At 36.2% G+C, this 23,292-nt stretch overlaps 6 protein-coding genes across 7 annotated transcripts; 3 read left to right on the forward strand and 3 right to left on the reverse strand.

Moving 5' to 3' along the window:
* Positions 1–2,307: 2,307 nt before the first annotated feature.
* LOC103855519 (zinc finger protein ZAT5) lies at positions 2,308–6,925 on the forward strand. Its single transcript, XM_033289196.1, has one exon. The coding sequence runs from the start codon at positions 5,946–5,948 to the stop codon at positions 6,774–6,776; it is 831 nt and encodes a 276-aa protein (XP_033145087.1). The 5' UTR covers positions 2,308–5,945; the 3' UTR covers positions 6,777–6,925.
* Positions 6,926–8,354: 1,429 nt separating this feature from the next.
* On the forward strand, positions 8,355–10,402 carry LOC103855520 (ras-related protein RABE1d). Of its 2 annotated transcripts, none has more exons than XM_009132514.3 (8): positions 8,355–8,630; positions 9,035–9,107; positions 9,186–9,286; positions 9,404–9,469; positions 9,552–9,649; positions 9,717–9,779; positions 9,866–9,958; positions 10,041–10,402. In XM_009132514.3, the coding sequence occupies exons 1-8, from the start codon at positions 8,558–8,560 to the stop codon at positions 10,125–10,127; spliced, it is 654 nt and encodes a 217-aa protein (XP_009130762.1). In that variant the 5' UTR covers positions 8,355–8,557; the 3' UTR covers positions 10,128–10,402. The 2 variants fall into 2 exon arrangements, with proteins under 2 accessions (XP_009130762.1, XP_009130763.1); XM_009132515.3 differs by having other exon boundaries at positions 8,592–8,630; positions 9,035–9,126.
* A 2,464-nt stretch (positions 10,403–12,866) lies between these two features.
* LOC103855521 (MATH domain and coiled-coil domain-containing protein At2g42470-like) lies at positions 12,867–13,319 on the reverse strand. The gene has a single exon (XM_009132516.3). It carries the CDS (start codon positions 13,317–13,319, stop codon positions 12,867–12,869), a length of 453 nt encoding a protein of 150 aa, XP_009130764.1.
* An 857-nt stretch (positions 13,320–14,176) lies between these two features.
* LOC103855523 (purine-uracil permease NCS1) lies at positions 14,177–16,356 on the reverse strand. Its single transcript, XM_009132518.3, has one exon. The coding sequence runs from the start codon at positions 16,103–16,105 to the stop codon at positions 14,351–14,353; it is 1,755 nt and encodes a 584-aa protein (XP_009130766.1). The 5' UTR covers positions 16,106–16,356; the 3' UTR covers positions 14,177–14,350.
* A 72-nt stretch (positions 16,357–16,428) lies between these two features.
* LOC103855524 (dnaJ homolog subfamily C member 28) lies at positions 16,429–18,422 on the reverse strand. Its single transcript, XM_009132519.3, has 3 exons — positions 18,120–18,422; positions 16,817–17,147; positions 16,429–16,728 (listed from the first exon to the last, which is right to left on the reverse strand). The coding sequence occupies exons 1-3, from the start codon at positions 18,356–18,358 to the stop codon at positions 16,642–16,644; spliced, it is 657 nt and encodes a 218-aa protein (XP_009130767.1). The 5' UTR covers positions 18,359–18,422; the 3' UTR covers positions 16,429–16,641.
* Positions 18,423–18,663: 241 nt separating this feature from the next.
* On the forward strand, positions 18,664–23,127 carry LOC103855527 (solute carrier family 40 member 2). Its single transcript, XM_033289150.1, has 7 exons — positions 18,664–20,219; positions 20,320–20,667; positions 20,752–21,210; positions 21,287–21,458; positions 22,488–22,625; positions 22,742–22,852; positions 22,944–23,127. Exons 1-7 carry the CDS (start codon positions 20,092–20,094, stop codon positions 23,097–23,099), a joined length of 1,512 nt encoding a protein of 503 aa, XP_033145041.1. The 5' UTR covers positions 18,664–20,091; the 3' UTR covers positions 23,100–23,127.
* Positions 23,128–23,292: the final 165 nt, after the last annotated feature.

Consider the following 23,292-nt stretch of genomic DNA (forward strand, 5'->3'; position numbering starts at 1 on the left):
CGGTTGAGATACATAGACTTCTTCACTTAGCTCACCATATAAAAATGCTGTTTTCACGTCTAGATGGTGAATTTCCCAACCATGAGCTGAAGCTAGACTAATAAGAAGTCTTATAGTCTCTATCCGAGCTACTGGTGCAAATGCTTCTTCAAAGTCTATGCCAAGTTCTTGTACATAACCTTTTGCAACAAGTCTTGCTTTAAACTTGTTGATAGTTCCATCGGCATTCTTCTTTACTTTGAAGATCCATTTAAGTCCAATGATCTTGACTCCATGTGGTTTATCAACCAACGTCCATGTCTTGTTTCTGTTGATTGATTCTATCTCCTCTTTACAAGCTTTTGTCCAGCGAGTATATCGTTTAGCTTCTTGATATGTTGCTGGTTCATCGTTGATAGATAATAGAAGCGTGATACTTTCCACCTCTGCAAGCATCACATAATCTTCTAGATGCTTAGGTGGTTTAACTTGCCGAGATGATCTTCTTGGCCCTGTATCATCTTCATCGTTTGGCTCTGTTTCCTCTGTTTCTTCAGTAATGTCTTGAGTGTGTTCTTCAATATCGGTATTGCCTTCAGTAACGTCTTCTTCTTCTACAACGTCATCTTCTTCTGTTGTACTGACGTTGTATGGACCATTACCTCTATCAAGGCTTAATCCCCAAGTCATGCTGAAGTTACCAGAATCCGCCTCTTCATGATTATTTTCTCCCTTCCAGTTCCAGCATGTTTCTTCATTGAAAATAACATCTCGACTTACAACCACTCTTTTAGTACTTGGGTTATAAAGTCGGTAGGCTTTTGAACCAGGTTCAATACCTAGATGAACTAAAGCTTCAGACCTGTCATCTAGCTTCTTTATGAGAGCAGAATCACGTTTGGCATGTGCAACACAACCAAACACACGTATGTGTCCTATACTCGGTTTTCTCCCTCTTAGTCTTTCATAGGGAGTTTGATCTTTCAATGCACGAGTAGGAACACGATTGATTAAGTATGTTGCGTGGCGCACAGCTTCTCCCCACAAGTAGTTCGGTACTTTCATGGCTTTTAACATGCTCCGTGTCATCTCCATTAGAGTTCGGTTTCTTCTTTCCACAACTCCGTTCTGTTGTGGAGTATACGGAGCTGTTAGTTGTCGCTTGATGCCATTGCTATTGCAGAATTCTTGAAATTCTTTTGAAGTAAACTCTCCTCCTCTATCAGTTCGGAGTGTTACTATTTTCTTGTTAACTTCCTTCTCCACAAGAGCCTTAAATATTTTAAATCTCTCAAATGCTTCTCTTTTGTCTTTGAGTAGGATAGACCACATATATCTTGTACAATCATCAATGATGACAAATATGTACCTGTTGTGGGATAAGGTTGCTGGACTAATCGGTCCACATAGATCAGCATGCAATAGCTCTAATGCATTGGATGATCTATACGTTGTGGATGAAGGGAAGGATTGTCGGGTTTGCTTACCGACCAAGCATGAATCACATATCTTCTTTTCTTCTGTGATTTCTGGTAATCCATAGACCATCTCTTTTGTTGCCATTGTCTTGATCGTCTTGAAGCTTATGTGACCAAGTCTTGCATGCCACTTCCATGGTTCTTCCTTTAACCGTGTAAGTAAGCATGTTGGTTTACCAGCTTGTAGTGAGATTTTGTAGAGTCTGTTAGGTGATCTTAAGACTTTAACCAATAGACGTCCACTAGGATCTCTTAAGGTAAGATAGTTATCCCTCATCCTCACGTCGCAACCTTGCTCCGTGGCTTGTCCCAAGCTTAGTATGTTACTTTTTAGCTCAGGTATGTAATAAATATCCTTCAGTAGCTTCTGTTCTCCTGTCTTTGCTTCAAAGAGAATAGAACCTTTTCCATTAATGTCGACATAAGATCCATCTCCGAACTTAACTTTTCCTTTGATGTTCTCATTAAGTTGTGCAAAGTAGGATTTCTCTCCTGTCATGTGATTACTAGCACCATTGTCTAGATACCACATTCCTTTTTCTTTTTCTGCTTCAAGTTTCTTCGGTATCACTTTTTCTTCGTTTAAGAACACAATCTCATGCATATACAGAGCAATATCTGAACGCTCAGTCTCTGTCTTGTTGAGTTCTTGGTCCTCTTTCTTTTCTGGACATACGGAGGCAAAGTGACCCTTTTTGTGGCAATTGAAACACTCAATTTGAGAGTAATCTCTTTTCTCTTTGTTTTTATCTCCACCACTGCTTCTACCACGTCCCCTTCCTCTGTTTTCTCTCCCACGGCCCCTGTTAGAACCACGTCCTCTTCCTCTGTTTCCATGATCGGAGTAGAGAAGCTTGCTGTTTTCTTCAAACTTTTCTCCTCGCATTCTTTCTTCTCCCCGCAAGCGCTCCTCAAAAGCTTTGAGACGACCTACTACATCTTCATACCTTGTGTTATTTAGATCGAGAACTTGTTCAAGTGTTGCGGAGAGCTGAAGAAACTTGCTTGGAAGACAGGATAGAAACTTCTTCACTAACTTTGCTTCCTCTATCGTATGGCCTAGTGATGCAGCTGTACCTGCAAACTCTGATAATTTTCCTGAGAATGTATCTATAGAGTCATTATCCTTCATTCTTAGATGATCAAACTCAATCATCAGTGTGTGCAGACGAGCTTCTATCACTCGATCGGCTCCAACATTCATTGTTTTTAACACCTCCCACATACCTTTAGGAGAGTCTTGATCACCAACTTGCAAAATTAGGTTCTCTGGAATACCTTGAAACAAGAGAACCGTAGCTAGGTCATTCTTCTTTTGGTCCTTTGATCCTGGATCAATAGTTTCCCATACCTCATGAAACCTTAATAGAACCTTCATTCGTAAAGACCATACAGCATAGTTGGTTGTTGTGAGCATTGGAGTTTTGACAGAGGGTGATATTGCGTTTGTCTTCATTGTCGGTTTTATGTCTGAATCACTCATGATTTGTGTCTTGTTTCTTGATCAACCTGGTTGCTCTGATACCAAATAAAGTCGCAGACTCTGAGCTTTGATAAGAACGTATGAACAGAACACAAACACAAACTTAATAAAACTGTTGCTTTGTTTTATTTATCTTTCTTAACTTTCTTTTCTTTTTCTTATGAGATCATCTTACACTTTGATCTCTTTATATAGGCAATAGGAACCTTAACTTTTATCCTATTACATGTTGATCTAGGAATCTTATCTTTAACTTATCTTAATCCTAAATCTAATAGATTTTGTTATTCATCTTTCCTTTTTTATGAATAACTTGTTTCCTAAGCTTTCTCTTGAAGCTTATCCAACAGACGGGACACTATGAAATTATGTCACTATGAAAATTAGTTAGTTACATGATTACATTAAAGATATAATGGAGCTTATCAAGATATTTTTGAAAATTTATCAATAGGCAATATCGTTTTATAATTTTGTCAGTATTTAATTAATTAGCACATATAGAGTTATTGTCGTAAGAGGGTGAGGTGTATAGAACATGATAACGTCACGTTTGCATGATTGATTCATGTTTCTGTGATAACGTCACGTTTGCATGATTGATTCATGTTTCTGTCACTCATCTACGTTGAAATATTAACAAAAACAAGAGTGGAGCATACAAATTTCCTGTATAAGGTAATCATGTTTCCTTTACTAAATGACATATATATATGTATGAAAACATTTTCTTACAAAGAAAATTTGGGTCACAAATATTTAAAGTTTGTTGTGACTTGTGAGCTATCTTCACTCGCAATCCAATTCTGTTTTGATTAGATGATATGCATATGTCTTCTACACTTGCCCCTAGATGATCCTTGCAACGACTACATAATGGTTTGTGAAAAGTCTTGCTTTTTTTATTAAATACTATAATTTCATTAGAATACGAGGATTACAGAAGTTAATCAAGGATCTACACCAATCAAAAGGAAGCCTAAACAAAAAGGTGGCTAAGTCTAAAATAAAAGTCTTGGTAAAAGGTGGCTAAGTCTAAAATAAAAGCCGGCCCTAAAGAATGTTCAATGAAACATTTGCGACAGTTCTCTAATTCTTTTTTAAAAAATTACATACAAATAGATTAAAAAAAATTAAACTTCTAAATTTGTAAAAAAAAAAAAATATATAGATACATACACAAACTCCCAAAATTTCAGGGCCGGTCTCAAAGAAAAAAACCAAACAGCAATATATGATTGATAAAGATCCTCCTAAACCACATTTCTAGCAATGAGCTTTGCACCAAGAATATTGTGATGGTCATTCAAAGTAAAATAAAAAGGGTTCTATTAAGATGATGATGAACGATCGATGATTATGTCAGATGATTAAAATAAAAGTATATGCTTTGCTTAGGGTAAGTAGTGAAGCTAGCTAGTTGGCAAGTAATGGCTTCTTTTGGCGGCCAAGCAATTCTCTCTCTTTCACACATACAATCTTCAACTCCAAGACTTAAATCAGTTCTTCATATATTCAATTATTATCTATTGATATATATGATTATAAAATTGTGATCCTAGCTTCACAATACACTCAAAAATATTCGTCTTAGTAATCTGTTATATATTATCAACACGTTATGAATAAATATTCATAGAGCCAAGGAAAAACTAACTATTTAGAGTCGAATGAATAAAAGTTGGATAAAAAACTCATTATTTTTTCATACTTTTGTGGAATCTTTATCAAATTCATAATTGTTCTATCACCGAGTTATTGGTATACTACAGTACATAATCATATAGGACAGTATGGCAAATTATTATTTTCATTTAAAATGTTAAGAAACTGAGATAACAGAGGTTACTTCACCAAATACACATTATTAGCTAATCACAAGCTTAATAATGGATTGATCAATCAACTGGATGATCAAAATAAAAATCAATGTATCTTAGAAAGAGGCGCAAACATAGGAAGTTATATTATATATTAAATTTGTTATAAAAATATTATTAAATTATAATATAACTATGATCATGATCCATAGTTGTGTGTTGCCTCAACTTCACATGAACTGCTCACCTCAAAATTTGATTGCTTTTTCACTTTCCAATTGATTAGCTTAATTAATCAGCTAGTTAAGTTCAGTGCACACAATCCACAATGATTAGTGGTATATGATACAAGTTTATAAATTGAATTATATTTCAAATTAAGTCATATATATATATGTACATATTTATAACTCATGACAATAGACAATTAAAATGGCGTGAGATATTTAGAAAATGCAGTTCAGTTTTTTTCTCTAAATATGATACTACTTTACATTTTGCCAACTGTCATAATTTATTTTGAAATTTATGCACTCAAATTATAGAATGATATTCTTCTTGTATCAGAAAATAAAGTCTGAATAACTATACATACGGTTGTTAAAATACTTATACATACAGATGCCTCGGCTTGTGCCACTACTTAAACTAGATTTCATTTATCCATCCAATTTTTCTACTAAGACAAGTGCTGATATTGAATTTAATTTTTGTTATTGTTAAGGTAGTAGTAGTACCAAGATATGGAAATTATAAGGATGAAATGGAGAAGTTTCATGAGTAATCAAGTTTAACAAATACTAATTAAATTTTATATGATCCATAATACAAGCAAAACAATGTTAACCAAATAAAGAGAAAATTAATTTAAACAGTGGAAAGAAGAAAAAAACAAGAGGAGAGAAAGAAGTGGTTCCAGGCTTGCAAATCTAAACTTCCAGAAAGGAATCCTTCACCAAAAGTTTTTTGGGGTTTGCTTCTTTTCTTATCCTTTCTCTTACCCTTCATTACATATATACTCTATTTACAATACAAGAGTTTTGTGCGTATAAACAAGTACAACCACAAATATACATATAGAGAGATACTCAGACATATAAACGAAACACACCAAACAATACTTCTCTCCATATATACATATCTCTCTTGTGTTCTTGAAACATACCAAATTAACAGGGGAGTATCATGACAAGTGTTCATGAGGAGACGCGTCTAGTACTCCTCATCAAGGGCAAACGTACCAAACGTCAGCGATCTGTGTCCCCGCATATGAACGCAGAAGCAATGTCCAGCGTTTGCAAAGAGGAACGATCACTGGAGGCAAGAGAAGGAGTTGGTGAAATCGAATTCCGGGGAGCTACGGACGAAGACCAAGACATGGCGAATTGTCTAATGTTGTTGTCGCAAGGACATAAATCAAACACTAGTGGAGATCCTTTGTTGACGCAGAAAATTGGTTTCTTGAGCAACAAGAAACCGGTGGCCTCTCTAGGGTTAGGGCTAAACGGTGTTTACCAGTGCAAAACGTGTGATAAAAGCTTCCACTCGTTTCAAGCGCTAGGAGGGCACAGGACTAGCCATAAGAAGCCTAAACTCGGAGCAATCATTCTCAAATGCGGCGAGAAGAAATCTGCGTCTGCGGTTAAAACAGTAGAAGCTGCGAGAGTTGTAGGAAGCTTTCTTTCTCTGCAAGTAACTAGTAGTGAAGGTACCAAGAAACAGGAAAAAACACATGAATGTTCGATCTGTAAGGCCGAGTTTTCTTCGGGACAAGCCTTAGGAGGACATATGAGGAGACATAGAGGTTTAACATTGAATGCAAATGCTAACTCAACAACCAGAACAGAGATATCATCAAGTCATCATCAAGAATCTATACGGGAAAAGAACTTTATAGAGCTAGATCTGAATCTTCCAGCGCCAGAAGATGAACCCAAGTTCGTGTTTGCGTCCAAAGATCAGATTCTTCTCTTCGCGGCTGCAGCGTCCAATTCTTTGATTGATTGTCATCACTAATTAAGTAGTTCTTGTAATTACTTTCTTACCTTCATATGTACTCATAAGTCATAACCCTCCTCTTACTATTATTATTATCTAACTAATACTGATTCTTGTAATTTGACATTTATTGAATTAACTTCAAATTATTCATTTTAACAGTACTATTCATTGCTCCATATACTATTTTGCTTGAATGTGGTGATGTCATCTTTACAAGAGAATTTCATAATTAGCACCAAAAGTCTATATGTAATACTTAGCTTTGGGAGAATGATTAAAGATGCTGATGAGGTTGTTCCTTGAAGAGTGGAAGAAGCATGTGACGATGACTTTCATATAAAGTCACTTCGTTTGTTAGCCGCCACACTAACTCTGTAACTCCTTTCGGTGCACTTCACTTCCTTTTGCGGTTTAGAGTGTTTCAACGTAGAAGGAACTTCATCTCCAACTGAAAAAAGAAAAAACACTTCAAATACTAAACTAAAATCAATCAGAAGTCTTCAATAAAATAACAAAACATGGCGTAATTTTAACTTACCGCATTGAGATTATACCCTATATGTCCAACATCATTCAAAAGCATCTGTCAATACTACAACATCTTCTAGAAAAAAGGAGCTGCACTACGCATAGTATCATTTCTGGTATATTGGCATCTCTATACCGATCATGTTATGTCTTTATACAGTCCGTCCATATACAGATAATATATATATTTTATTTTGTTAAAATGACACATTTGTATTTGTTTCTCTTTTGGAATCCATGAACATGACACGTAGAGAAATTACAAATTAACATAAGCGAGTGAATATTCCTAACATTTGGAAAGGATTAAGAGATTTGATAATAACATTATGTTTAGTAAACTTTCAGAAAACGTCGGTGGACTTTTAATTAATGTAGTGGCTGTACTTTTCACATTGTTAATTGATACAAACCGTCTATGTTTGTAATAAGACAAAACATCGAGGCCATGTTGTGTAATTGACGACGATTTCAAAGATCAATCGTTACATGTGAATTTGGGATAAACTTAAAAATACAGTGTTCTCTATTATCTTGAAAAATAAAGTCTTATACGGCACATATAGAGGAGACACGTTCAATGTTTGAATTCGTATGGATTATAGATAGTGGATAACTAAAAGGATTGAGACACTGTTAATAAGTTTATATACATGTGATTAATAATATTTATAAGAATAATTATATATATGGTGGATAAATATGTATATATTTGACTTAGTCTGGAACCATGCCACATGTAAACAGAGGCTCTGGCATGATTAGATACTTCGCTGGATTACGCTAGCGTACGACGTACATACAGCGAAGCAACCGCCTCCATCCACTAACTGCTTGACAGCTCACCAGAAAACTCCACTATTCTGCTTGTGTAGAGTAGACCCGTCATACTTGATCACAGCAAAGTGCCATTACTTCTTCCGTTACTGCGCCCTCAACTTCCGAAACATTCTACAATAACCCCAAATATTTATAATCTGATCAACTTTTACCCACATCAATCAACTTATTTGCTATAACCAAGGGTGATAAATTGTAAATATATAAAATTCAGGGTCTAAAACTATAAACAAAATAAAATAACATCCACCAAAATTTTTATTTTATTTTTTTCAGGAGCAATCAACTTCTTTAGCTGTTCTCCAGAAACACTTTCAATCTTTGGAAAGAAGAAGAAGAAGAAGAAGAAGCAGACTCGGTTTAGCTTTTGTAAGAGAAGCAAAAGTGAAAAAGCTGTGAGCTTTTAAACTATAACCTGATCTTGAGAGATGGCGGTTGCTCCGGCGAGAGCTCGTTCGGACTATGATTACCTCATCAAGCTCCTTCTCATCGGCGACAGCGGTAAGCTTCTTCTCTACTCTCTTTAGTAGATAAAGTAAGAAACTTTGAAAACTTACATGTGCTGGATTGCTTTCTCCGACAACATCTAGTTCCTGTCTTTTTCCGATTCTAATTAGGGCTTTATGATTTTGATCTGTTCCACCAACTAGTAGTAGCTTAAAGTAAGCAACTTTAAATACTCTAACAAGTGCTCGGATTGGTTTCTCCGACAAAACCTCGTGTCTGTTTTGTCGGTGTCTAACTAGGGTTTTTATGATTTTGATTTGTTCTACTAAAACTAGTAGTAGAGTTAATATTGTGTAAATTTAAAAAAAAAAAAGGAGAAGACTTTGACGAAATAAGTTGATTCATGTTTTGTTTTGTTTTGTTTTAGTCTTTATGTGGTGTAAATGTACTCTCTTCAGGTGTGGGGAAGAGTTGCTTGTTGCTGCGTTTCTCAGATGATACTTTCACTACAAGCTTCATTACTACCATTGGGTATTGTCTCCCTTGCTCTGTTTTCTTAAGAGTTATGTCTTTCTTTTGTCTAAGTTTGTTGTCTTTACTTTCTTTCAGAATTGACTTCAAGATAAGAACCGTTGAGCTTGATGGGAAGCGTATCAAATTGCAGATATGGGACACTGCTGGTCAAGAACGTTTCAGAACTATCACCACAGGTTTAATAAAAAAACTGTTTAATTATTTACACTTGCAAGTAAACTCTTTTATAAGTAAATAATGCAATTAATCTGTTTATTTCTTGTGGCTAAAGTGTTTTGGTCCATTTTATGCAGCTTATTACAGAGGAGCCATGGGTATACTGCTTGTCTACGATGTAACCGATGAGTCATCCTTCAACAGTATGTCTTCTTTACTATTTTTATCTTATCAAATCAACTTTGCTATATCATTTTCAAAGAAAATTGGATTGTTTTATGACAGACATTAGGAACTGGATGAAGAACATAGAGCAGCATGCCTCAGATAACGTGAACAAAATACTGGTCGGTAACAAAGCTGACATGGATGAAAGCAAAAGGGTAAGTAGTAATCTTCACTTGCATATGCATACTTTCTTTCATGACCACTGATGCACCTTTTTCACAGGCTATCCCAACAGCAAAGGGCCAAGCTTTAGCTGATGAGTATGGAATCAAATTCTTTGAGACGGTGAGATTAAAAAAACATAACATCATATGTATGTGCCCTTTTATGTTCTTGATGAGTACTGATAGTGATTACAAAAATTGTTGCAGAGTGCAAAAACAAACCTCAATGTGGAGTCTGTTTTCCTCTCTATTGCCAAAGACATCAAACAAAGATTGACAGAAACTGATACAAAGGCTGAGGTAAGAAGAACCGTACTCCCACTCTTTCATTTTATCTTTATACAGACAAAGGTAAAAATATTAATGTAATGTTGTTTTACAGCCACAAGGCATCAAGATCACTAAGCAAGATGCTGCTTCATCGTCTTCTACTACAGCTGAGAAATCAGCTTGCTGTAGTTACGTTTAGGAGTATGATCACCGCTCTTCTTCTTCGCCTGCACTAAGTCTCTAGCCATCTGATGTTTCATCTCTTACGTCTCAAATCAGAGATCGTTCTTGTTTGTGTAACATAGGACGAGTAGGATTATCTCATTGATGGTTGTGATCTTTGTATGTCGTCTAATTTGTTATCTTTGTAATCCTGTACAATGATCTTCCTGGTAAGGAAGACAATGTTGGTCAAAAACAATGTTTCAGACTTTTGAATTTATGAAAATGAAAACTGTTGTAGTGTGTATAAAACTTACTTTATCAGTTCATATATGGGTTAAGGGAAAAAACAAATTTGATCACTGTATTTCTTTTGAAACAATGTATTTAAAAGAAATGTTATTGGGATCTACTAAGGATTTGTGATGGTCATTATTGTATTTTTTTTATCAGAAATTAAAATTGGTATAAAATTTAATAGTTTAAAAATTTAAAATATTTAAAAACAGTAGTGGAGTTTCAAGAGGATTAGTAAAAGAGTGGTAAGGCCTTGAACAACTAACTAAAACACACAGTACTTATGAAAAGTTTATATATTAAGTTATTAACTATCAGAAAACAATACTATACTTCAAAATGATGAGTAAAAGAATGGAACAGGTTTCAATATGCAATTTGATGAGTTGCATCAGAGACAATCACACTGGACAGAACAAGACACAGCTAAGAGAGTTACTAAGACTAGCTGTTGCTGAAGTATTATTTTGCCTGTTTACAGATCATTATTCCTCAAACGCTTTGGGTAAAAATCTTTTTGTTTTTTTTTTCCTTTTATATGTGTAATATTTTATCAAAATGTAAAGCTAAAGAGATGTAAACCGATGATCTGCGCTGGCCATTGGTTGAGAGTGGGAAGAATTTTCAGAGATACATAAAGTATACAGCTGAAGATGTTGGGTGAGTTGTTTGAAGGAAAGTCTGTGAATGAACCACCACGAACAAAAAAAGACATCAAAACTAATTGAGTACGGTGAATGTCTATCGAGCTCCACTTTTTGTTGTTTGGTGGTGTTGTTGTATTACCTTGCATTAGTTAAGATTCGTTGTCATTGTATATGGCGTGTTGAGAACATACTTAAAACAAACTAGTTTAGTTCCAAAAATGAATGAAAAAGAACCCAAAACCGACCAGAACATTGTTCTTGAACCGGACAAGACAATAGAACTCGATCGATATGTATATTAAACACATGTTTGGTAATGGCATATCATTTTGTTAGTTTGGTAATGGCATATTCCATTTAGAAGATCCAAATTCTCCCAGCATATTTATATGGACTTCACCATTTCCACCATCTCCTTCCACTTTTTTCCCAAATAATAATATATCTTATAAATGTCATCTTTACACCAGTGACAATCTTATTTTATTCCCCTTGACACCAATATATATACATTTTCTTGTATATTTTTTCAATATTTTTGTTTTCACCTACTTTATTAACATATATATATATATATCCATAACTTTCTATCATATAATAATACGTACATTTAATGTTATATTTGTATTCACTTTAAGATACGTTGTAAAAGATAATATATTATCAACAGACATGTGATACAGTAGTTACACCTGAGCTAATAACTTATTACAAAAGAGTATTCAAAAGAAAAAGTGAAAAGGTGTTTCAAAAAAAAAAAAAGTGAAAAGGACAATATGGCTTATGCAATGGATGTTTACAATCTCTCTTTTAACGTGTCTCCAATACTAATACAACCAGAGAAGCCATTAAAAATCCCAAACAAGATCCGTAAAGGTTGAAACTCCCCTTTGGCACAAGACCAAAAAACACAATATATGGCCATCCCCTAAAGAAAGTGATCAGAAGATCTCACCATAGAGGGTTCTGAGAGGTTCAGATTCTCTTTAGGGGATGGCCCAAAACACAAGAGTACTCACAAAAGGTAAGAAGAAGAAGAAGAAGAGATTTCTTGGAGATTTATGATTATGAATTGTGTTTATGTGTGGGTATTGTGTGAATGGTCATCGTTATCATTATCATTTGATTGGTTATGATTATGATGAGGATTTTGTGTGAATGGAGCGATGAAGATTGCGTGAAGGTTGATGAAGACAAGCGTGATTTGTCTATTATTATCCCTCTGTTAGGGCAACTTCGATCCTTTGGCAAGCTTCGGTTCCCCTCGGAATCAGCAGATTATTATGTTACTACACTATCTTACTCTCTCTTTTGCCTATGTCTATGTGCCTTATTTTGTTTGTTTCTTCTGGTTTGGTTTAGTGTCTTTAATTAAGTTTGTTTTGAATGTGTGGGTGGTCTTGTAATCTTGTGAGATTCACCATTCATTCATGTGTAGTCCCTCATATGATTCATATCTAATGTGTGAAGAATAAAAGAATACTCTCGTCTTTTTATATATATATCTAAAATCAAACTCTACTTCTATCTTTTTCTGTTCATGTGTCTTTGGAAAATTTCTTTAGCAATCTACATCACACTTAGCACATCCTTAACCTATTAGTGGTCCACTTCATCTTAAATTAAAATCCAGTAAATTTCAAGCCATCCATGAAGAAACCCAAGAGAGCCCTAATTAAACCGTGTCTGGCAAGCTAGGATTGAGATATATTATATCATTTCATCATCTTACACTATTAAATAGGGTTGGATAGATTCAAATAAAATCTAGGGATATCTTTGAGAAAAGAAACATGAAAAAAACTAAGAAAATCAAACCAATTAAAATTAACCTAAGGAGAAGTAGGTATCTCTGTCTTGGTGATCCAAGATGGTTGCTTCTTCAACTTGACCTTCTCCTCTGACATGGTTAGCTTAAGTTTTTCGACCTCTTCTTCCAGTTCCCGAATCCGATCTTCAGAAGTCTTCTTCTCCAAGGTCACCTTCTCAAGCTTTGAAGCCAACCATTCCACACTAAAACCAGCTTGGGTCACATCAGACAACTCCAGGGAAGCTTTGCTCAATTCATCTTCTGTGAGATCACTCAGAGGTTTGTGGTAAAGTCTCTTGATGACGCTGAATAGAAGGTTCATGTATCTTGTCCTGAGCACATCGTCTTGCAATTTAACATTAGCTGAAGTATTTGGGTATGTATGAAAAATCCAGTTTGCTAACTTCACCTTCGAAGAAGCAATGATGAAGCCGTGTGCAGTTACCTTTCTTTGTCTCTGTAATTGGTTCCCCATCACTTGAGAAATCGATTGGTAAAATTGTCAGGGAAAGTTTTACACTACTCGTTGCTTCAAGATAGCTATGTAACCAAATATTCTCTTTGTTATATATTAATGTTTACGCATATATAGGTAGGAAAAGAAACTTAAATTAGTTTGCAAATTCAAGATAAATTCGGAATCAAATTAGTGAATTATATTGATTTTTAAAAATAAATTTAGAAATTAAAAAAAAAAACAAGATAATTATAACTAACCAAAAACTTAAAACAAGAATCTAAATCGAAATTGCATATAGGAGATTGCAACAAGAAATAATGAGAAACTAAATAACTATAGCTTCTTCAACTTGGCCTCTTCGTATTTCAGCATATCTTTGAGATAGGAAACCATCTGCTCCTGTTTTTTGACCTCTTCCTTGAGTTTTACAATCCTTGCTTCACAAGCATTCAAAGAAACATCATCAAACTTTGCCCTCAACCATTCCACCTTAAAACCTGCTCGTTTCAAATAAGACAAATTATCTGAAACATGGCGTAGTTGAGCCTCAGATATATCACACGACTTCTTGTAGGAAAGTGTCTCGAAGATATCAAGGAGAACGTTCATGTCTTTCGTCCTAAGCGCTAGGTCTTGCGACTGAACATGCACTGCAGTTTCCGGATAATGCGTAAAAATCCACTTGGCTATAGTCGTCTGTGAAGGATCAAGGATGAAGCCATTAATCACTTCTTTCTCATGTCTATGCAAGTGCTTCATCATAACTGTAGAAGAACTCGCTTCCTCTAAACTTCTCTCTTTGAATTGATATGCTCCCCACGCAGTCAATTTACAGAAGTTTTTTCTAATTCGTGCTTCATCATGGCTCATTATTAACAAAACGTTATATTATTCAGCAAAGTATACGAAAAACAAAAACAATTGATATGAACTAAAAAATAGAAAAAAAAAACAAGAATTCTTTATTTTTTCTTTTTGTTCTGTGTGATTTGCACATATGTGGATTTAGATTTGATTTCTTGCGAAACGAATTGAAAGCCAAATATTTACAAAAGTGGCTGTGAAGAGGAGCTCTGTTTCGTTCTCAGACGAGACATTAACATCCAATAGACAAATCCTGCGATAATGAAGCTGAAAAACAATGCATTGTCGTACACAACCACGAACCCATTTGAGATCTTTGACAAACCTCCGACCTTGTGTAGAAAGCCAGGAACGACTGGGACGATTCCGGCGACCAAAGCCACCACAGCAGCCGCATTATAACCCTTGGAATAATAATATTCTCCGGAGGCACTCGAAGAGTATAAATCTCCAATGTTCAGTTTCATCTTCTTGATCAGATAATAATCAGCAAGAACTATACCACCAATAGGACCAAGAAGCGCAGAGTAACCGATGAGCCATGTGTAGACAAAGCTCTCACTCGACTTGAGCAATCTCCAAGGCTGGCACACGATTCCAAGAACCGCGGTCAACAAGGCTCCTCTTCCGAATGTGAAAACCTTAGGGTTTAGGTTCACCAGGGCGTTTGCTGGTGCGACCACGTTTGCAGCTATGTTTGTGGTGATTGTGGCGAGAGAGATTCCAAGGATAGCGAGTAGAGTTGTGGCTAGGCCTCCGATTTGACCGAGAAGCTGAATGGGATTGGAGATGACTCTTCCGAAGATGATGCTTGTGGAGGACGTAACAGCTAAGCCAACGAACGTGAACAAACCCATGAAAACCGGAAGTCCAACTTGACCAATGATTTGATCGGTTTGTGATTTCGCAAACCGGGAAAAGTCAGGGATGTTTAAAGCTAGCGTTGCCCAGAAACTTATGTTTGCGGTTAGAGATGGGAAGAAGAGAGTCCAGAACTGTGCAGAGGTTAGCTTGGATGACAAGGAAAGCATGTGACCGAACCCACCAGCTTTGACATAAGACCAGACAAGGAGACAAGAAGTGAGAGTGATCAGAACAGGAGCTGCGTACTTTTCGAGCTTTCTGATTCCGTCCATTCCTCTCCAGACGATACAAAGCTGAGCTAACCAGAAGACAATGAAACAAGAGAACTCAAGGGGAGAAGTGCCTAGCCAAGGTAGTGTATGAGACAAAGCCGAGTTCTTGATGTGAGCCGGTAAGAGCAAGAAGATAGCTTCTCCTCCGATCCATGTCTCGATACCATACCATCCGCAACCGACCAATGCTCTGAGTAGTGTCGGAATATGGGCTCCACGGATGCCGAAGGATGATCTAGCGAGGACGGGGAAAGAGATTCCGTACATAGTGCCAGGCTGAGCGGTGAGAACCAGCGGCACGAGGAGTATTAGATTGGCAGCAACCACTGTGGCTATCCCTTGCCACCACGCCATCCCTAAGTCCACTAAGCTTCCAGCCAGGTAGTAAGTAGGCACACCGACAACGAGGCCGATCCATAAACTCGACATATCCAACCAAGAGAACGTTCTTTGGCTTGGTTTGGTCGGTTTCAAGTCGTCGTTCGTGAGGGTCGGGTCGAATTGTGATTCGTCGTAGCCAGAGTCACCGACTTCTGACCCTGTCATCGCCGAGAGTCTTGGGCGGATGACACCAGACCGACTCAAACCGAAGTTGTTAACGGACCGGCTAGAACTCAAGTTGTGATCCCTCCATCCAGAGTGTTTGAGACTTCTATGGTGTGCATCAGACGGAGCTGTATATGAGACATGGTGATGGGTTTTAGCTTTTGTGTGGAATCTTAAAGAAGAAAGTGAATGATGGTTATGTTTGTGGGGGTGAGGATGGAGATGGTGGCCAAGGCTAATGCAATTGGAGACCATTGAGACTTCTCTCTCATACAGAGAGATAAAGATAGAGAGAGATATAATAAAGGAGAGAATTGTGAGATGGAGATTGTACCTTTGCTGTGCTAGTTAAGTCCTCTTGATAACAAGTGGTTGGAGATGAACCACATGTGTTAGTGGTTGTCTTGTCACTCACATTTTTTTTTCTTTTATTTTATACAATAAAAAACTAATAAAGATTCTATTTCCTTCACTCCAGCTAAAAGATTCCAACTCTCATATTACTCAATTGTTTGACTTTCATTGCTTAATCATTGAATCGAAATAATTAAAAATAAATAACATGATTTAATCCCTAATGACTTCTTCCTAACCTATAAATTTCTTTGTATTGCTTCTGAAGAGGTGATACAACATACATGACACTGACACAGTCTGACAACAACTCAAGCACTTCTGTTTCTTATTCTTCTTAACATAAGCTATAAGAGCCACACTGACTCGTATACATACACTAACAACTCAAAAACGAGTTCATAGAAGTGTGACCGACCTTTAGGTATCTGAAGATGTTATTCTTTCAAGCGATCAATCTCTTTCTCCCACTTCAATCCAAACATTTGACGGCCAAAAGGAACAATCAGATTGTACCTAAACACCTGCACATAAACAAGAGCGCACAAATGAGCAAAGATATCACTATGGATCACAACACGATCTTGATTTGTAGTTGAGTTGAAGACTTGCCATGTTGTTGATTTGCTTCAATTGTGTTTTCAGCAAATTTGACTGCTCTTCCCAGCCCGATTGGTCATCCTCGAGTTTCATAGCCCATGCTTTCTTCAGTGAAACTCTCCATTCTTTTGCTTTGCTTCTTATGTCTTTGTTGAGCTCCACCCACTCGGGAGCAAACCCGTTCTTGTTAAGAATCCGGTACAACGTATCCTCCGCTGGGTCTGCGTGAGGATTTGTGTGGACGTTCAAGGGTTTGCCTTTACCAGGTAAATTCTCAAACTGGCCTTCTTCCATTGAGTGCCATATCCTTTGCTCGACCACGTTGATTATGTCAGTCTCTGACCTGCAATATCATCCCATGTTAGTATCCATTACAAACAGGCCAAAGCAATAACATGTTCCACAAGAAGAAGAATCTCATCTGACAATAAAAGAACCACAAAGCAACAAAAAAAAATAACAAACTTAAGCTCTCTCTCACAAGAAAATGTCATATCATCCATAACAGAAGACTCAGCAACAACATAGCAAGGTGTTCAATTGACACTACTACTACTACTTATCAAATAAGAGGTTGATGATAGTTCTAAAGACTTGGCCTCTTTTAGATTTAAAAGCCTCTATCACAGCCCTTTCATCTCTAGCCGCTTCCTCTTTTCCCTCTCTCACAAAACCTTCAAAACAAACACAGCCGCATAAGTAGCAGCATTAGGTCTCATCCCCTTTCCCATCATTTCCAACAAATACTTCTCCGCACCCTTAAGCGTTTTGCCATCCCCCGCAAGCCCTCTGATCAAAACAGTATACGTATAAGCATTAGGCAAAACTCCACAGGCCAGCATACGCACGAAAACCTTGAGAGACTCCTCAGGCTGGCCTGCCTTAGCATAGGCCTCGACGACAGCAGTGTGTGCCACCACACTTCATCTGATTCATCATCAGAGAGTGAGAAATTGACTTGCAAAAACTCTGATACAGGAAATAGAGGAAGGGCTTGGATGACGTGGCAGAAGAAACACTATAATACAGAATTTTTTTTTTAAGAGTTACAAAATTTTCTTGTGAACTTTCTAGGAAAATTACTCAAATGTTGTTCTTAGAATTCTCTTCTTCACACTTGAGTTGAGTTTCTTTGTTTCATGAAGAATTGATTCTCTTTCATTGTATCAACATATGGATTTACCTATCAAACTCTACCGCAAAGCCAAGGGAAACCTATGAGCTCTCTACTAAAGTATATAATCTAATAATCGATTCCAAAGTCTAAGCTCTGGTGAAAGAGACGAACTATTAGCTTGTACAGGATTAGTTTCACCTTACGAAATCGCGCCGCCCGCGTAGCTCCGGCGGGAGCTTCCGGTCATGGACCGCGTCGATCGCGGCGGAGAAACGGTCTGTAGTCTTCTTCTCCCGCCTCTTCGATCCCGCCGTCAGATCCTCCGGAGACGACCACCAAGAGGACGAAGACGAATAATAGGCGAAATCAGAGATCCGATTTACGATGGAGATGAGCGACGGCCGTGATGAGGATGACCTCGCGAGACGAACCGCCATGGCCTGAGCTCAGGGAGAGAGAACTGGGAAGATGCTGGAACTTGTGGTTAATTACTGATGTATCCCCGAAGAGTGATTATTTTATTTACACCAGATTTTAAGATACGCACCGTTTTGAATCGACACAACCTACCGTTGTTTTACAAACGTCAAAAAATACATGCCGTTTTACTTTCAGCATTTTTGTAGGGCTTGACGTCCACTTTTAAACTAGTCTACGTTGCAGTTTCAGACTCGCATCAGCCATCACGTATGAGACTGGAAGTTATTCTCGCGAAGCAACCGCATCAAATTGATAAAACAGAAATTTTGTGAAAATGTGTGTAGTAGAATAACTGAATACTTCAACAGACATCCTGTTAAGTTCTTCTAGTTAGGTGACAAAAGCGTACATTTTGCATTTTGTTTACTGTGACAGCGTAACGTGACAATCAGTTACAAAAGTACGTCCAAAACTTTGAGACTGTATTAAAAACATGATGCCATGCTACATGAGTTCATGTCTTAATATAATATATAAGATGTTTCTTGTTCGTATATGCCTACAGTATTTTCAGAAAATCGAGATATCATGAGAAGATAATGTTGAAATTTGTACATTGATAGAACAAATTATTTATTTATTTTTTGGTAGTCGATCGAACATATATATTATATCGTAACAAGTTGTATACTTATATATAAACTATGATTCTCACACGAAAAATGCCGTCTTAGTTACTCAGTCGCTGTGTTGTCTGATATATTATTTAGTATTGATGATATAGATCGCATCATCGTTGAAGCCAAAAATCGAAGAAAATATTCGGAGTGGCTTAATAACACACAGGTGCCCTTAAAACTCTCTCCGTCTCGATCTGCTCTGACTTCCACGACTTTGATTTGGTGATTCAATCATTCATCCTCCCAGCTCGTGTGCCGGGTGAGGTTTTGTTTCTAACTTTCTAGCGTCCGTTGAAGATATTCGTTTTGTTTTCTTCAGATTGTTTAATGTTTTCATGGGGATGAATACCGTTGGAAGTCAAATAGTGGAGTAGTATTTAGATGGAACTATGTCTTTTAGGAAAGTTGGACTTTTAGTTGGATTTTATTGATCTTTCAGAAAGTTTTGTTACATCTTCTATATCAGATGCAAAAGTGAGAAACCATAACTCATTGTTTTGACCGGTTTACAAATTAAAATATGTTTTTTCGATGGATCAGAAATTGTCATATGACAGATTCTTATCATCTTATTTCTAACGAGTAAATGCTTTCTTTAAAAATTAATGAAACGCCCAACTTCCATATACTTTTATGCACTTAACTAAATGGTGTTTGACACTGGAAACTTTTATTTTTATTATTCGAATTACTTGAGATTTCTACTGAAATTTTTATTTCCAATTTTTTTAAAAATAATAAGATGTTATATTTGTAAAAATCATATGATATGTTCAATGAAATACATACGGATTATTGTAAAATAGCACGTCATATCATTATGTCAAACAACATGTTATATTAACAAAAATTATGTGAAACCTTTGTCATAGTGAAAATAATATTAATATTGTGCCGATAATTTTATTCAGTTTTTTTTATTTATCCCCATCCATTGTTAAATAGTTACACCCTTTCAATAGAAAACCTACCTAGCAACATATAATGAACACTGAATTGGCTTTGATCGATGTTTCTGAGTATCAGATTCAATTAAAATTCGGAGGTAAGAATCAAATCATTCGGACGAAATGGAAGAGACAGAAACTAGGGTTTTCCTATCAAGCGAACAACATCAAGAAGAAGAAGAGCCACTGTTACCACGTTCCATGGTGATCTCTCTCTATCTCGGCTATTTTCTTGCTCGATGGGGTGCCAGGTATGATCAAAATCTTCGTAGATTAATTTCAAACATGATTTCACGTAAAATTATAATTTCATTAATTTTTGTATAATATTGTATGAAACTGAAATTGCAGAACTTGGGAATTCTCTGTTGCTCTCTATATGATTTACCTCTGGCCAAACTCTCTGTTCCTCACTGCCATGTACGGTGCTGTAGAATCCGGCTCCACCGCCATTTTCGGTCCCATTGTAGGCCAAATGATAGATGGAATGAGCTACGTTAAAGTCCTTAGACTGTGGCTTGTTACTCAGAACCTCTCCTTCATTGTTGCTGGTGGTTCAGTCATTGCTTTGCTGCTAGTTCCTGATCTCAAGTCTCAAAACTTCCCGGTTTTCTCAGCATTAGTCGTGTTAACAAACCTTTCTGGTGCCATTGGTGTACTCTCGACTCTTGCTGGCACCATTTTGATCGAACGAGACTGGTAATTAAATTAAGGTTTAGTTCCACTCCATAATGGTTTTTTTTAACTACAATATCATTGAGAGGTTTTTAATATATATTACAGGGTTGTGGTTATGTCGGAAGGTCATTCACCGGATGTTTTAACAAGAATGAACTCTGTTATTAGAGGAATTGACTTGAGCTCTAAGCTGCTGTCTCCGGTTATCACCGGTTTAATCATTAGCTTTGTCTCTCTAGAAGCATCAGCGGTCACGTTTGCGGCTTGGGCTACTATAACCGTGTGGATCGAATATTGGCTCTTTATATCTGTATATAACGGTGTTCCTGCGATACTACAAAGCGATGAAAGAAGGAGTTTAAGGTTGTCGTCTCAAACAGATATTGCATCTCAGTATTATGTTCCTCTTTTAAACGATGAGAACACACAAAGTAGAAGCGGAAACATGAGGATTCTTGAGAGAATCTCTGAGTCTCCTTTTGTTGGCGCATGGAGGAATTATCTTAATCAAGATATTGTGCTTCCTGGAGTTGCTTTGGCTCTATTGTTCTTCACTGTGCTCAGGTTACCTTTTGATCTCTCTTTAGAGTATTGTTGGCTTTTGTTTTTTCATAAATATATACTTCTCTTTTTGAAACAGCTTTGGAACATTGATGACGGCAACGTTGGAGTGGAAAGGGATACCTACTTATATCATTGGTATAGGCAGAGGAATGAGCGCAGGTGTTGGACTAACTGCTACAGTCGTGTACCCTCTCTTGCTGTCCCGTCTCTCACCACTCAGAACCGGACTCTGGTCCTTCTGGTCTCAGGTAATATGATACTAATCCAAATGTGACATAGCAGAGTAATAAGTTAGAGAAATGCAATATAAATCGTGTTGTATGATCTTCCCTGAATAGAACCAGATCTTCTTACGCATGGGAGAAAGAAGTTAACAAGCTATGTGTTATATTAATCAATCAAAGTCTCCATAAAATCACTAGCCTATTAAGGAGATGATTACAAGAAAACCTAGCTGGCCAAGAAGTGTTAAAAACCTATCCTTATTACAATCCCCTAGACTATATTTGCGAAGTGATTTTGCCACATATCCTATCTATAATCAATTTCACAAAACAAATATGACATGTCTACTGAAATTGATGACATGGATGTCAGAAAAATATGACATGAATATTTTATTTAATGTTAATTTTTATTTTTGTCAAACGTATTAGAATATGGTAATAATTCATATATTATATTTAATATTGATATTTCTTTTTGGTAATTTTTTTTTAAATATGGTAATAGCTCATACATCATCTATAAAATAAATATCATATATAACATTTCAAATTTTGAAATATTATTATTTTGTATAATTATACAATTTATATTACTAAAGCTTTCAAAAATTTCTATAATTTTTTAAAAATTTAAATATCTTAAAAATTTAAATATCTAATCTTAAGATCATTAGTTTCTTATATATCTACAAATTTTATAAATATTGTTTATGCTAATTTTTTTATAATTATACAATTTTATATCAGTTTTATTAGTTTCATACAAATTAATTTAATATATATCAAATCTATATTAAATAATAGTAAGAAAATAGTAAAATCTATAATATTTAATAAAATTTATTTTTAAATATAAGTTAAATTTAAAAGATTCTTTACTGCACATGGTGTATGAAAACAGCTAGTTTACAAATTAAATAAGGTAGAACGTATATCTACTAGAGATGATTGTGCATCAGAACCCTGATTAAATTAATTACTCAGAACTATACATGATCCGTATTTGGTCTATTTATATTTGTTATCGAAGTTGGGTTCTTGTTTCTCTAGTGGACCTGTCTTTTGGTCTGTGTTGGATCGATTTGGGTTCAAAAGGAGAAGGTAGCATCATATATGCTCATGGCTGGAGTTGCTGCTTCAAGGCTTGGCTTGTGGATGTTTGATCTAGCAGTAATCCAACAAATGCAGGTGCGAATTTAAAGCTAATAGTGGTTTTGTTTTGTTTTGTTTAATACTGCTTCATCAAAGTTTTGGTTTCTGTTGTTGTTATTGAGTGTGTTCATGTTTTGGGAACATTGGTTTAGGATCTTGTACCGGAATCGGACCGTTGTGTGGTTGGAGGTGTACAGAACTCGTTACAAGCGGCTCTTGACTTGATGGCTAATCTTTTAGGTATCATTGTATCTAATCCTAAGGTAAAATAACCACTAGCTAACATTTACAGATGACTTCTCAAATTCATAAGGTTTGTTTTCGTTATAATTTGTGTGTTTGGATGTGTTTCAGGATTTCTGGATATTGACGTTGATCTCATTCGCTACGGTTTCGTTAGCCGGAGTTCTCTATACAGTTCATCTCTACCGTATCCGAAAACATCTGTTTCACTTGGAGAAGATTCCACTATTGAACAACTTTTTCATTCGTAATCATTCAACTAATTAGTTACTACAGTCCTACTTTCTTCTCGTAATTACATGTAACTATGTAACGTTTAAAGAACATGCCACCATTTTAAATTTGAAATAAACATTTTCTTACTCCACAAGTCCACCATAAAAATATACCCAGCTTTTTTTTTGAAACAATGCCTACGCTTTTTTTTTTTTTTTTTGTAACACCAACTTTCATTCATACT

The sequence above is a fragment of the Brassica rapa genome, chromosome A03 (genome assembly GCF_000309985.2).
Source record: "Brassica rapa cultivar Chiifu-401-42 chromosome A03, CAAS_Brap_v3.01, whole genome shotgun sequence".
Classification (NCBI taxonomy): Eukaryota; Viridiplantae; Streptophyta; class Magnoliopsida; order Brassicales; family Brassicaceae; genus Brassica; species Brassica rapa.

Bases quoted from the DNA above. Each gene is read 5' to 3' on its own strand.
- LOC103855519 (XM_033289196.1), top strand. From the start codon at position 5,946: ATGACAAGTGTTCATGAGGAGACGCGTCTAGTACTCCTCATCAAGGGC.
- LOC103855520 (XM_009132514.3), top strand. From the start codon at position 8,558: ATGGCGGTTGCTCCGGCGAGAGCTCGTTCGGACTATGATTACCTCATC. The intron at 9,108-9,185 runs GTATTGTCTCCC...ACTTTCTTTCAG, and splicing joins AGCTTCATTACTACCATTGG to AATTGACTTCAAGATAAGAA. The intron at 9,470-9,551 runs GTATGTCTTCTT...GTTTTATGACAG, and splicing joins CGATGAGTCATCCTTCAACA to ACATTAGGAACTGGATGAAG.
- LOC103855521 (XM_009132516.3), bottom strand. From the start codon at position 13,319: ATGGGGAACCAATTACAGAGACAAAGAAAGGTAACTGCACACGGCTTC.
- LOC103855523 (XM_009132518.3), bottom strand. From the start codon at position 16,105: ATGGTCTCCAATTGCATTAGCCTTGGCCACCATCTCCATCCTCACCCC.
- LOC103855524 (XM_009132519.3), bottom strand. From the start codon at position 18,358: ATGGCGGTTCGTCTCGCGAGGTCATCCTCATCACGGCCGTCGCTCATC. The intron at 17,148-18,119 runs GTGAAACTAATC...ATGATATTGCAG, and splicing joins GGGCGGCGCGATTTCGTAAG to GTCAGAGACTGACATAATCA. The intron at 16,729-16,816 runs GCAAGTCTTCAA...GTTTATGTGCAG, and splicing joins TGAAGCAAATCAACAACATG to GTGTTTAGGTACAATCTGAT.
- LOC103855527 (XM_033289150.1), top strand. From the start codon at position 20,092: ATGGAAGAGACAGAAACTAGGGTTTTCCTATCAAGCGAACAACATCAA. The intron at 20,220-20,319 runs GTATGATCAAAA...CTGAAATTGCAG, and splicing joins CTTGCTCGATGGGGTGCCAG to AACTTGGGAATTCTCTGTTG. The intron at 21,211-21,286 runs GTTACCTTTTGA...TTTTTGAAACAG, and splicing joins TTGTTCTTCACTGTGCTCAG to CTTTGGAACATTGATGACGG.